Genomic DNA, 14,195 nt, shown 5'->3' on the forward strand with positions numbered 1-14,195 from the left:
TCTGAAAAAAATTCCAGGGGTGCCAATAATTTCGTCCATGACTGCAAAACATGGAATAAAATTGGTACCATTGATGTATAAGCTGAGCCAATTAAGCCTTTGATAGTTTATTACCTATTATTGATGAATATGGAGCAGCAAATAGTAAGAGAGTAGGCAAATTTTTCAAATTTTTTTAAGCCCAAATGTGCTCCAATTCTGGAATGACCCCTATAATTTTTGCTCCTAACTGTATATAACATGCATTACAAAGCAGTAGTTTTGCTCTCTCTCGTTAAGTGTGAAACATCTATCCCCAAATGAGCTCATTAGTAATTCAGCCAAGAGTAATGGGTGTGGAGATCTGAGTGCAAAGCTGTATATAGATTGAAGCTATGATGTTGTGTGTTTTTGCAATTAATGATTATTTGCACACTACAGTATAGACTCTGATCGCAGCTCTATCATTTTTCTTTTTCTTTGTGTACATTAATATAATGGAAAAAATAAATTTCGAAAAGAGCACAATTTTTTCCCCTCAAATTTCCAAACATTTTCAATTTGAGCAGATGTGTTCAATTCATTTTGTGGCATCTACAGTGAATTTGCAACCAACAGTAATTGTACCTTTTCTAAAATGTGCTGCTCTCACGGAATATAATATATGGTGCAAACCTTTTTTTCATCTTCTCTCCCTCCATTATTTTCTCCCTCGTCCATAAAAGACTATTTTTGTGATGATATTTGTTTTCAGTGCAAATCATCTTGCTACTTATGAGTTAACAGCAGCTTGGAATGTTGAAATTACTGCATGACATCTTCTGATTTTCTTCATTCTCCTCCTCGGCTCAGTGGAGCCTTTATTTGAGTATCTAGGAAGCGAGTTTCCTCAGAGTGGCTAATCAGCTGCCTGCTGGCTACCTCGCGGGCCACGTTAACTGTTGTGGAAATTGAGAACGAATATGCCCCTTAATTGAGCTGATTAGAGAATGAGAGTGAAAACAGATGGAGGGAATATGTAGGGGAGACTAATGGGTCTGCATTAGTCCTGTAAAATAACAATATCTACATGATGACTCCGTCCACAGCATAAAAGACAGCACTTACTACCATAGTAATAAAGCAGCCACAGCAGGATTTAGGAAAGAATCAGTAGGCAGCAAAGTTAGTGCTCAAGCTCAATTTCCTGTCCCAATGAGCTCCCATTTCCACCATCTCTCCCCTATTGGAATGAGGAATAGTAGGAGTCCTTGATCTCCCGAATTCCACCACCAACAGCTTTGTCTGGGTGATGTTGAGCTTCAGATGGTTCAGATCTCACCAGTCCACAAAACTGTCCCCTACCATAAACTAATCAGTTTTCTAATTTGTGTTCTATCAGCTGCAGTACCAGCAGTATACACAGACCAAACATAAAAACATATTTATGTAATTTCTGCATCACCAACTAAATACATGTGGGGTTCCCAGGGCTTTGAGTTTTAGTTGAATACCTCTGTACTATACTATACATATACAATACCCCTGTGCTATACTACATATGTACAATACACCACAGATGTCCACCCATGTTCTACCAGGACGGTTATTTCTGTTGCACAGAGCGCTCATTTCAACTTTTGATGCTGTAACACGCATGCCTATTCCAGAATCCGATGACTCGATTAATCACCAGAATAATCGATAGAATACTCGATTACTAAAACAATCGATAGCTGCAGCCCTATATGACACACAGCTGGGGGATACAGGCATTGAACATCCTTGGGCTCACCATGCTGTCAACAATGTTGGCAGCCTTTGCCAGAGTTTAATTATTGTCCTCCTCACCAGGTCAGCAGAGAGGCTCAACATATTGGAGGTGTTGTTGTTGCAAGGTGGCTGCTGATTAATGTGAGGCTACATGTCCGCTCCTTGAATGTAAATAAAGCTCCTTCGGATAAAATGATTAACTTGTTTCTAATGATGTACTGAAAAACACAGAGTATTTTAGTAAAATTTCCTTTTCTCACAAAGAACACCAGAAAGTAACTTCTTTGCTTTTGTTTTTGTCACATCACTTTATTCTGTCTTGATTCAAAATGCTGACACTGATAGACTACTAAAAAAATCCTTAAGATGAAGAAAGTTGCAACAAAAAAAGTGGCATGATGGCAAACATTTTATCTTGTTAGAAAAATTACTTGAATGCTGAATGTTAGATTTATTGACTTCTGACAGGAGAGCCACATTTCATTTTTTTTTTTTCACAGTTTGGAGGTTTGTCCTTGCCTTGTCAATGAGATTTGACTTTGAATGTCAAGAGCTCTCTCTCTTTCTCTCTCTGTGTGCGTGTGAGTGAGTGAGTGAGTGAGTGAGTGAGTGAGTGAGTGAGTGAGTGAGTGAGTGAGTGAGTGAGTGAGTGAGTGAGTGAGGGCATGTGTTACACTTCTCCTTCACACAAAGATGTTCCCTGGTGAGCACTTGTACTCAAATAAATGGACAAACATACGCGCATGCACACGCAGGAAAAAAAAACATGAGCGTGTTGACCCCCATGTCTCCATCTCTTTTTGTCACATAACAATCTCTTTCTTCTTCTTTATGTCCATTGATGCTGATAAACTGTGTGTTTAAAGAAAAGGCGCTGGAAATTAATTTGACTTTCACTCACTCAGAGCCACATAAACACGACAATTGCATACCCTGGTGCTCCTGGTAGGTGGCCTGATGCCGCTATTGAACATAGGATTTGCTTCCTTTGTTGCACACAGAATGCATGTGTGTGTATGTGCAATACATGTTGAGGGCTGAGCAGAGACATTTGGAGGCTCCTCCACCACCTCTTCCCTGGTGCATGACTGGATGTATCTGAGCTCTATTAGATTCAACCCCTTCAACCCCCATCCTTCAAACACACACACACACATAAATCAGCACAGTGCAGCTCGAGGCTCAGCCACAACACTCTGAACCCTCAGAGGAGACAGTGGGTGGCAGAAATCCATCGCTTGGCTTCGTATTGCTAATGCGTACGAAGGTCTGAGCCGCCATGTCTGAGCCGCCGCGTTGACTCACAACAGTGATCTGACGCGTGTTTGACAACTCGCTGCTAAAATATTCTCATAAAATCTAAGAGTGGGGGTGGTCGGTGAAGAAAGCGAACAGCATGGGATGGAAGGATGGTTATATAGATGGATAGGTGGATGTGTGGAAGGGTTTTCAGCTCCAGCAGAGTGAGCCAAAAGCTCTCCGTGTTTTCTAAGTGATAAACAGGTCAACAGAAGCAGTGAGTGTTTTCAGCCTCAAAGTGACCTACTGCTGCTCTGAAAATTGAGAATCAGATAGTATAAACACCTGACTGTGAGCTCTGTTTCGAAAGATTTCACAAGCATTAACTGTATATCTTACTAACAGATCAGATACAATATCACCTTATTGTATATTTTCTGTGTGTGTGTGCATGCATATTAAGTAGTACACAACCACAATATGGAAATTTTTTTTGCAATTTTTCAACATTTTGTTGAAAAAACAGTTTTATCTCACTGAAGTAAAAAAAAAGATATTGATGAAAAGAAAATCCAACAAATGTTAATAGAACAAGAATAAATCAGTAATATGTTAAGCTGCAATTAAGAGATGAAAAACAATGGCAGATTAAAACATCAGATCTTTGGGAAAATATGAGGTGACTGGAACCTTCCTCAAATTAATACATGAAACAAACTGTTTTTTTCTTAATTATTTGAATCTTGAAAGTGCAAATCAGGCTACTAAACAGTTCAAATTTTCTTCAAGGTGCTGATCCTTATTATCAGGTTGTCCCAATAGCTCTCTGAAATATCTACAGCTGATCCAAAATGCTGCAGCCAGAGTACTGACGGGAGTTAGCAAGAGAGATCATATTTCTCCTATATTGGTTTCTCTTCATTGGCTTCCTGTTAAATCTAGAATAGAATTCAAAATCCTTCTTCTGACATATAAAGCTCTTAACAACCAATCTCCATCATATCTTAAAGACCTGATAGTACCATATTATCCTAGCAGAACTCTTCGCTCTCAGACTGCAGGCTTACTTGTTGTTCCTAGAATCTCTAAAAGTAGAATGGGAGGCAGAGCCTTCAGTTATCAGGCGCCTCTCCTGTGGAACCAGCTCCCAGTTTGGGTTCGGGAGGCGGACACCCTCTCTATTTTTAAGACCAGGCTTAAAACCTTCCTTTTTGACAAAGCTTATAGTTAGGGCTGACTGGGGGACCCTGACGGGGTATGCTGGTGTTTTCATTTGCAAAACTGACTTCCCCTCTTGATGTCCCTTTAGTTTGCCCCTAGTTATGCTGCTATAGGCCTAGGCTGCTGGGGAACCTCTCTTGATGCACTGAGCCCTTCTCTAACTACCTATGTATTTACTATATATACCATTATTGCATTACATTCACTCTGTTTCTTTCTGTGTCCTTTCTCCGAGTGTCCCTGGTCCCAGAGCTGGATGCTGGATGCTTCAGATGTGTGGCTGTGTTTTATGGTCCTTGTGTCCCACCCCCCACCTCTCTATCTCTACCTCTACACCTCTATCTCTACCTCTCTATCTCTACCCCTCTATCTGTATCCCTCTATCTCTACCTCTACCCCTCTATCTCTACCTCTCTACCTCTTCCGTCCTTCTCAACCCGCCCGGCCAGCAGGCAGATGGGTCCCCCCACATCAGAGCCGGGTTCTGCTCGAGGTTTTTTTCCCTGTTAAAAGGGTGTTTTCCTTGCCACTGTCACCTTTTGGCTTGCTCTGGGGGTCAGGCATATGGGTTCTGTAAAGCGTCTCGAGACAATTTGACTGTAATTGGCGCTATATAAATAAAATTGAATTGAATTGAATTGAAATATTTAATGGGTTATCATTATTCCATTTCCATACAGACAGAAGACTTCCTTCTTAGGAACGTGTAAACATCTTTTCAGTAAAGTGGTGCTATACTCAAAATCAATCTTGAGAGTATCATGCACAGATGAATACAGCTTAGAAAAAATGACCTATATTATATATAAGGTATATATAAGAAAGGTCTGGGATATGGGGCAACTGCACAGTGGCTAGGTGGTTCGGACTTTCGCCTTGCATCTAGAAGATCCCCAGTTAGCATCCCGGCCTTCCCAGGGTCTTTCTGCATGGAGTTTGCATGTTCTCCCTGTGCATATGTGGGTTTTCTCCAGATACTCTGACTTCATCCCACAGTCCAAAAACATGCTGAGCTTAACTGGTAACTCTAAATTGTCCGTAGATGTGAATGTGAGTGTGATTGTTTGTCTCTATGTGTAGCCCTGTGATAGACTGGCGATCTGTCCCCCTGCCTTCATACTAAGTCAGCTGGGATAGACTCCAGCTCCCTGTCCACGACCCTTATGAGCATTAAGCGGTGTGCAGATCATGGATGGATGGGTTATGGGGTTCCTAAAGCTTCTTGACCATCCAACAAGGACTTCTGAACCATTAGCATCCTCTGCTGCATTTCCACTCATCAATTGTTATATTTGTGGGAACACCTGACGGAGCTGGAGGTACAACATTTTTCCTATCCCAATAAAATCCCCAAACCAATCAAATAACAGAATGAGTAGCACCAACTTGATGCCTGTCTGGAAGAATCATATACCTATATTTAACTTTCTGCTGATAGTTTTGACAAATAAACAAGCAAGGAGAGACAGTAGATCCATATCGGGGTATGGTGAGAATCCATCAACACAGAATAAATGTGTTTCATGCTGAAAGAGTTTTTAGATTAACTTTATCACTCTTCACCTTGCGTTTCTTTATAGATCTACAGGGAAGAGAAAGCTTTGATAAACAGCAAATCAAGTGTGAAGAGGGAGGACAAAGAAAGCTGGAGTGAAGAGGCAGAGGAAATGAAAGAGGTAAAGGATGTGATCAGGGAATATGGAAAACAGAATAAACAAAACAGAAATATGTAGGGAAAGAGCTGATTAGCATCCTAAAGATCTGAGTGGTGTTTGTAGGAAGCATAAACCCTAAAAGAACCTTGAAACACAGAGTTTTTAAACAGAAAACAGTAAGAGGAGAGCTGTATTTGTCCATTTTAAACAAGTTTTAAGTGTTTAGCTAGGTTAGAGATGTTGAATTCAACCCAAGTTGAATGACTGTGCTTGACCGGATTTCAAAGACATTGTAGCATATAAAAGCATATCAATAGTCTTGTTGATATTTTTTAAGAAGCAAACTGTGTTCTGCGTCTCTACAGTGTTTATGGCAGTGAGAAGAAATGCTTCCTCTTAGGTTTTGTGTGAAGAGGCTGTTAACACCGGTTAACCTACCAGGAGAATTAACTGTCGCTGAGATGCTATAACGTGGAAAATAGTGGAACTAAGTTAGGCCAGTAATGTCAGATTTTCAAGTGGAAATGACAGTGATTTGTTGGTCCTTGGAAAATACAGCTGTATACTGCTTCCCCTTTGCCCTGATGAAGACCTGCAGGCTGAAAGTTCGTTTGCAGTGGACTAAAGTGTGCAGAGCCTCTTTTTTCATACAGACTAAAATATCAGAATTCTTAAAAAGGAGCAAATGAGTTTAAGTTGTTAGTATTTACCTCTGTAAACATTTCACTAGTTAGTTTCTGGTCTCATCCACTAGCTTCAAGACATTTTCATACAGCATGGACATAACTTAGTAGATAACGCTTCCATTTAGAGAAATGTACATGACAAAGTGGGTATGTTTTCGGGCAGGGATATCTTGTGATCGACAGGACATCTCTGCATCAATGTGTGTAGTGTCCTTAAATTCTCAGTCAGTGTTACTGCGGTCGTGTTTGTGTAGTTTCTAGCCTGTGCGCTGTGTGTTTCCTTTTTATGTGCCAGTTTGATATTCAAATAGAGCTGCGCTGTACGACCGTCAGGACTGGACACCAGGATGTCAGGTCAGCATTTGAGATCGAGGGATGACGTCGCCTTCGAGTCAGAGGGCGTGCCATCTGTCCTCCACTGATTCCAACCAGCAATACATCAGCATAACTCGTTCTTTGTTTAGTAGACTGTGAGTTTTGGTAATGTATAGTAGGAGTGAGCAGGTACTTTTGGGTTAATTGTTTTTTTCTCATGTCTAAGTTAGGATAGGGAGGTAAGACTATGTTTTTCTTTTAACAATTTTTGTTTCATCAGGCCAGTCTAGCTCAACAGATTTGTGGGGATTTTGTTTGTTATTTTGGTTTTGCTTACTCTGAAATGAAGTTAAACATTACCATTGCTTTGTTTTTGTTTAAACCACATCCTTTGTGTAGCACAACACCTTTACTGTAAAAAAACACTTAATTTCTCTGCAATAACCCATTTTGTGGCTGCTTGGACCAGTGAAGGATGGCTTTTCATGTTACGCTCCAGCAGCCCCTAGGCTGACAAAGAGGTGGCACACAAACAAGATGAACAACAAAACAGATTACATATACAGCAAATCACACAACATTACAAAACAAATTATGCTATGACTTGTAAAATAGAAAGGCTAAAAACAGGTGCAGTGGTCTTGAAGTGTTATTTTAATTGATTTTTTAAATGACAAGAATTATATATATGGGTTGAGTTTTAGGGATTGTTGCAAAGAGTTCCAGTCATTAGTGGCAGAAAACTGGAATTAAGATCAACCGGGAGTGGTACGGACTTTGGGAATGTGGAGGTTGATGAAACTGTTAGAACAAAGAGTAGGGGTAGAGTTATGAATGGTAAGTAATGAATGCAGATATGGTGATGTGAATGAAGGTTTTGTAGATGTACAGAAACCAGTGTAATTGTCTGTGGGAGTGAAGAGAGGGCCACTTCACCAGTGAGTACAAACTGCAATGGTGGGTGTTGTAAGAAGCTCCAGAGCAAAGCGGAGGGCAGAGTGGTAGATGGTGTCTAACTTATGGAGACGGGTTTTTGAAGTGGATCTGTACAACACATCACCATAATCAAATAATGGAAGGACTGTCACTTTAAAAAGAAGGAATTGGGTGGAGTGTATGAATGAAGATTTATTAAGACAGAGAAAGCTGATTCTAGATTTGACTTTAGAGAAGAGAATACTGATATGTGTTTCGAATGATAGTGAACAATCAAGACAAATTCCAAGATACTTGTAGCAGGGCACAAATTGACGATGTCACAGGTGCTATGTCCATCTTTTAGATAGTCTATGGTAGGCCTGTGTCATACAGCATGTCTAAAGCACTAGAACACTAGATAAGGTACCGTATCATCATGTCATGTATCGCAGTTTATTGACTTTTACTGTCTGTATTTTTAGTTTTGTTTCCAACCTGTTGGATCATTTGACCTTTTACTGTTTTTCCATTTGAATTCTTTGGTCACTTTTTAACTTAGGTAATGCTAATATTGATAGAAATTACAGGCTGAACTAAAAAGACTGAAATTTTAATTTGAATTGAATTACTTACTTCAAACACCTTCTCGGTGTAAAGCTCATCGTTGACGCGATCTCGAAGGATGTCCTGGTTCTGACGTACAAAAGTGATGTAGGTGTCGGCCAGATCCATCCCTGGTTTCTGCAGGGCAGAGGACAAAGACAGGCCTGAACACAATCCTTTGAGGACAGAATATGCAGAACATTGCCAGACATCCAAAGGCTTTTCATAAGCACTAAGTTGAGCCTACTGCTTGAAATGTATACATGGCTGGTATTCATATACAGCTCAAAAAACAATAATAGAAGCCAACCAGCAGACATCCTGCATGATGATCTATGCACACATTCTGATCAGTGAGATGGAACTGCCTCCTTAATGAAGTCAACAAGAAAAGAGATCAATGCCCAGAAAGATGAAGTCCTGATTCTTTAAATCAACACATTCTGTCATTGAAGGTTTTTTTCATTTGTCCTTCTGAAGTGGGAAGTTTCACTAGTGTGGCCTCCAGAACGATAAATCACTGACTACATTACATGTTCTGCTTTAAAAGCAGAATTAAAGGGTAATCTACATAGGTGGGATGCTAAGGAGTGTTAATGACAACCATTTTTACATTTTAATAATTGTGACCATTCACATAAAATTCAAGCCAGGTGAGTCAATTTGTAATTTAATTTCTACAAATCTCCAGCTATCTACTGTATCTGTTTTCACGAAAGGAGGCCCTGAATTTCACAGTGGGCTTTCTGGAGTAAGTGTGGGCATGTAGCTCTACAATGGTTGAGGTGAATAAAATAATAAACAATCAGTAACACTATGCATTCTTCCTGTCTACTCATGGCAAGTAGTTTACCAATACTTTTGTCTAGCAAATGTTGTATCTGAAGCACTCAGCATGGTGTGTGGGGTGTCCTGTGTTTCCTCTGCAGGTGTGTGTGCACTGTCCATCACACTTAATGTGTCAATTCTTGTGGTAGCTGCACTTCAATTTAATCGCCGATTGAAATTATTTTCCAACTCTGTAGTGGCACCTGTGGACGAATTTACAGTGATACGCCATAAGGCTGGTATAGAAGAAGAAAGCAGGCAATGCTATATGGAACATTTTTTCAGAACCCTTAGAGTAACAATATGTCCTCATCGCTCCACATGTAGATATAGATAGATTCTTTATTGTCATTGCACATTCTTTTACAACAAAATTTCGTTTGATAGTTCTCTTTGTCACTGCAGCATACAAAATAGTGTAAAACAATGCAGGGTCTAATGTGCAACTCCAGCTCAGGCTTACAACATGGTTTTTATAGCCCTGGGGAAAAAGCTGTTTTTAAGTCTTTCTGTCCCTCATGTCCCTGAGCCTGCCAGAGGGAGGGTATCTAAAAGACATTGTGCGGGGTGTGTGTTGTCCGACCTGATTTTTTCGGCTCTGTTTCTCAGCCGGGCAGAGTATATTTCTTCCAGGGGTGGGAAAGGGGCACCGATGATCTTTGATGTGTTCTTGGTGATCCTCTGCAGGTTTTTCTTCTCTTCTGAGGTGCAGCTGGAGAACCACACCATGCATCAATAGCTCAGGAAACTTCCTATGGTGCACTGGTAGAAGTTGGTGAAGAGTTCTTGTGGGAGCCCAGGTTTTCTGAGGATCCACAGGAAGAAGAGTCTTTGCAGGGCTTTCTTCACTACTTCCCTGGTGTTTACTCCCCACATCAGATCCCTTGAGAGATGAACACCTAGGTACTTGAAATTCCCCACCTGTTCCACCTCTACTCCAGACATCACCAGACTGGCATGTGTTGTGTCCTTGTGTTTCCTGAAGTCAATGCCAAGCTCCTTTGTCTTGTTGGTGTTGAGGAGCAAGTCATTGTTCTGACACCAGGATGTAAGGGTCTGGACCACCTCTCTGTAGGCTGCCTCATAATTGTTGGTCATCGATCTCACCATGGCTGTGTCATCTGCAAATTTGTATATGTAGTTTGAGTTATGAGTGGGAGTGCAGTCATGTGTGACAAGTGAGTATAAGAGTGGACTGAAAACACAACCTTGGGGGTTGCCAGTGTTGAGGATGGTCTTTGAGGAACATGAGGTCTTCAGTTCTCACGTGCTGTGGTCTGTTAGAGAGGAAGTCCTTAATCCAGCTACAGAGGTGGTAGTTCAGTCCCAGTGACAGCAGCTTGTTGACTACCTTGCCTGGGTGTGTTGTTCCCAGCTTGCTTCATTGTTTGTATTGCGTTTATGAGATACACTAACTGATGGTGTTTTTGAATGCAGCGGAAGTGAGAGTGACTGTGTTAGGTTTCCCACAGACCAATGAGGCAAACACGAACAAGGAGCACTGCACATCTGCATGTGTGTTTGCAGAGACTGGAAGTCCAGGTAGGACTGTTTGACCTGCTGCTGACAGGACAGTTATCGCTGAGAACAGATGAGCTATACCACAGGTCTGAGTTGCTGCAAAAATCAGAAAGACTGAGAGCTGCAGGAGAGTTTACATGCTGCTGGCATCTAGATTCTTAGGTGAGTTACCTGTTAAGTAATACATATTCTTTTGGAAAGTGACCAGTATGAGAGCATAGTGAAGACACTTCTGTTTTGTTTTTACTACTTCACCAAGGAAAGTGGCGGAGTTATGTGGTGATTGGTGTACATTTGTCTGTCTGTCTGTTAGCAACATTACTCATGAACGAATGGATTTCAATGAAATTAGCAGGGAAGGTCAGAAATGACACAAGGACCAAGTGATTAGATTTTGGCAGTGATGCAGCTTATAGTCTGAATCCACGGATTTGTTAAAGATTTCTGTATCATTGCAAGATAGCGACACGGTGCCACTATAACTATGACTACAAGTGAAGGTGTTTCCCATTGTTTCCCATCAATTCCCGCTGCCCGCGACAATTTAGGTCACGCGATTCGGTATCCGTACATAACATACACATGCATAACACACGTGTGTGCTCAGCGCAAGGTCATTTTCTTTGTGGGTACATTTATGTTAAATGACCACATTCTATGTTGCCGTGATTTCTGCCACAAATTTTTTTTCAATTTTTTTTTCTTAGAGATATTTGCTGTATTTGTGAAAAATAGTGTTGGACGATGTTTGATGTTTCTTTTTTAGGATTAGTTTTGGAAAGCTCACCAGACACTGTGCTTTTATATTAACTGATTTCATTAATTAATCACTTGATAAGTTGACAAGCTTTAATATTTTCTGACAGTAGGCTTCAATAAAGCTAAATGAAAATGTTATTCACTGACCAGGGATTCAAGACAACTGACGACATTTTAAAAGGGAAGTGACTTTCTTTATGTTGTTTGGCTTGTTAGGATTAGGAACTATGCAATACAGATATCATTTTGCAGAAAATATAGTGTCTGACAAATGCCTGCAGAGTCCCTGAGTACTCCAGCTATACCATTGTTGGAATTAGAGGAACTACCTACTCTCTGAAGCAGGAATGACATGATTGAAGCATTGCGCAGACGTGCAAAAATATGAGAGTTTGAACATCTTTGTCAGAACCCTATTCATTTGTCACACGGGTAATTCTGAAGCATCACCTGGATTTAAGCACTGGATTCACAATGTAAACAACTAGGGAACACATTCTGTCAATTATAGAGTGAACATTTTAAATTAAAAGAGCAGAATAGATTTAATTAGTGCAGAATCAGTAGTGTGAGGTAATGATTTATTTGAAACATTTTCTCCACAAATACCTACTCTGCACATGTTTGAGTAATGGATAACACTAGTACCAGACCAAAAACACAGATAACGGATGTTCAGCATCACCTGCTGCTTCCTAGGTAAAAAAAAAAAGGGAAAAAAAAACCTTCTTCATGTTTTGAGGAGCAAAAAGCTGTTGGAGGAAACATTAAGTGCTGGGGAAGCAGTGGTTTGTGTGGCTGGGAGAGGCCAGGGGCAGGGGAAGTGGCTAAAGCCCTGTTCATTCACACTCCCTACTGTCAGGGGAGATTACAACTGTAATGCTTATTGTAATTGCCTTGACATCTTTCACACCCGTTTTCTCTGAGCCAGCATGCGTTGGCCCCGGGGGGGTTGTTGTACTGCTGCAGCGCCACTGCAGCATGGCACGCTGATGGAAAAACAAGGAAATGGAACTTCAACAAGCCCAGAAACCTTTTGGCTTCACTTAAAGGCAAAAGGCAGGTTGGAAACTGATGCTGTACTGGGATTGTAACATCATGTTTTTGAAAGACAACACAATCAAGAGTGTCAAGGGGCCTTAATACAGATTTCTGAACAAAGCAAAGAGGCAGCCGTGGGACAGAACACACCACCCCTTTTCTGGTGCTGTTTTATTGCAACAAAGATCTTATGATGGATATGACTGACATGGACAAATTAATTTGTTCCCACAGACACGCAGAATCCGTTCACTCTAATGATTTTTTCCATGTAGACAAAATTGAGAGGGTCTGTGAGTTTATGATCATTTTCTAATGCATGTAATGTACGTAAGTTTATGTCCATGCTTGAGCAGATCCGCCCACAGAGACACCCTGTATAGTAGAGCTGAAAGAATGAGCTCATTCATCAATTAGTTGTCTTGCAGAAAATTAATTGGCAACTATTTTGATTATAAATTAACTGTTTAAGGCATTTTCCAAGGAAAAATCTCTACCATATTCTGTATGCAGTTTTTCTTGTGAGGATCTGCCACTCAGACTCACTCAGATTCTCTCAGATGAGTCAAAAATACTTCGCTATAATTCAGCTGGACCACTGGATAAGAACACCTGCAGGTGCTATGGGGGTTAAGGTGGGGTCAGACAGCTGGAGGGTGACTGCTGTGTGTTGAAAAAGATGTGGTGTCAGTGCAATATTCATCCAGAAGGAGGGGTTAGACCCAGTGACTGACAGGGATGTCAAAATCCCCATAATACTCTGGAATGAGAGAAGAGGTGAGAGTCTGGCAGACTGAGGGTCGCTGTCCAGTGATGATCAGAAATGTTGACGAATGTGTTACAGTACTTGTCGCATTGTCTCTGATGGGTTCAAGCAGACACTTTTAGGTCATGTCCACATTAACACAGATTACAGCATATCGAAATTGTGTTTGCGTGTCAAAAGATTTCTGCAGTAGCATCTGGATGCTGCATCAACATCATCACTGTGACTGATGGATGAACTGGGATGAACTTGTCTTGTTGCACACTGAGACTCTGAGACCTTTCCATGATGTATCCAAACTCCTTACAGTTCTTCGGTCAATAGGTCCTGAGTTCTTTCCTCTGTTAATTGAGTATCCGGGACCAGTCACACCTAGGCACCTTCCTTGTTTACTGCCGCTTCACCACTGTTGTCTGGGAGGGAATTCTTCAGGGCATTGCTTCCCAAACAAACTCATTTAACTGTCTAATTAGAAGTCCAAGCAAACCTTCACAATGGCAGCTGTCAACACGACCCAATATGATTAATTCTTCTGATTTTTTCTCTATCTTTCCTATGTTTCCAGAGAAATAACCCAAAACATGAGGAGCCCAAGGCTTTGATCCAGTCTTTGAACTACTCACATCCCAATTCGATGAACCATCAGTGGCCTGGGCAGGAACAAGTCTAGTTTACGGTGGCAGCAAGTTCTATCTTACAGGAGGTAAAATATGTACTCGTATGCCCGATATCAAAGGGCACCTTCTGAGATCATCCACACTCTATTCATTCATCATGCTTCAGCTCACATCGTGTACTAAAGACAACTGTTAGGTGAATGGAGAGCCAAAACTGAGAGATTAAGAAAACTAATGTAAAAATGTATCTGCATGATTTGGTCAGGCCAATATGAGAAAAAAATGTACTCTGTGT

At 40.9% G+C, this 14,195-nt stretch overlaps 1 protein-coding gene across 8 annotated transcripts in view; it reads right to left on the minus strand.

Moving 5' to 3' along the window:
• The window catches only part of cadps2 (Ca++-dependent secretion activator 2), a 388,988-nt gene that overhangs the window by 20,900 nt on the left and 353,893 nt on the right, over positions 1-14,195 (minus strand). For all 8 annotated transcript variants that reach the window (XM_055006857.1, XM_055006836.1, XM_055006847.1 and 5 more), the window contains one exon: positions 8,399-8,506. In XM_055006857.1, coding sequence (XP_054862832.1) covers positions 8,399-8,506 — 108 coding nt within the window. The remainder of the gene's footprint in view (positions 1-8,398; positions 8,507-14,195) is intronic.

The sequence above is a fragment of the Amphiprion ocellaris genome, chromosome 3, assembly GCF_022539595.1.
Source record: "Amphiprion ocellaris isolate individual 3 ecotype Okinawa chromosome 3, ASM2253959v1, whole genome shotgun sequence".
Classification (NCBI taxonomy): Eukaryota; Metazoa; Chordata; class Actinopteri; family Pomacentridae; genus Amphiprion; species Amphiprion ocellaris.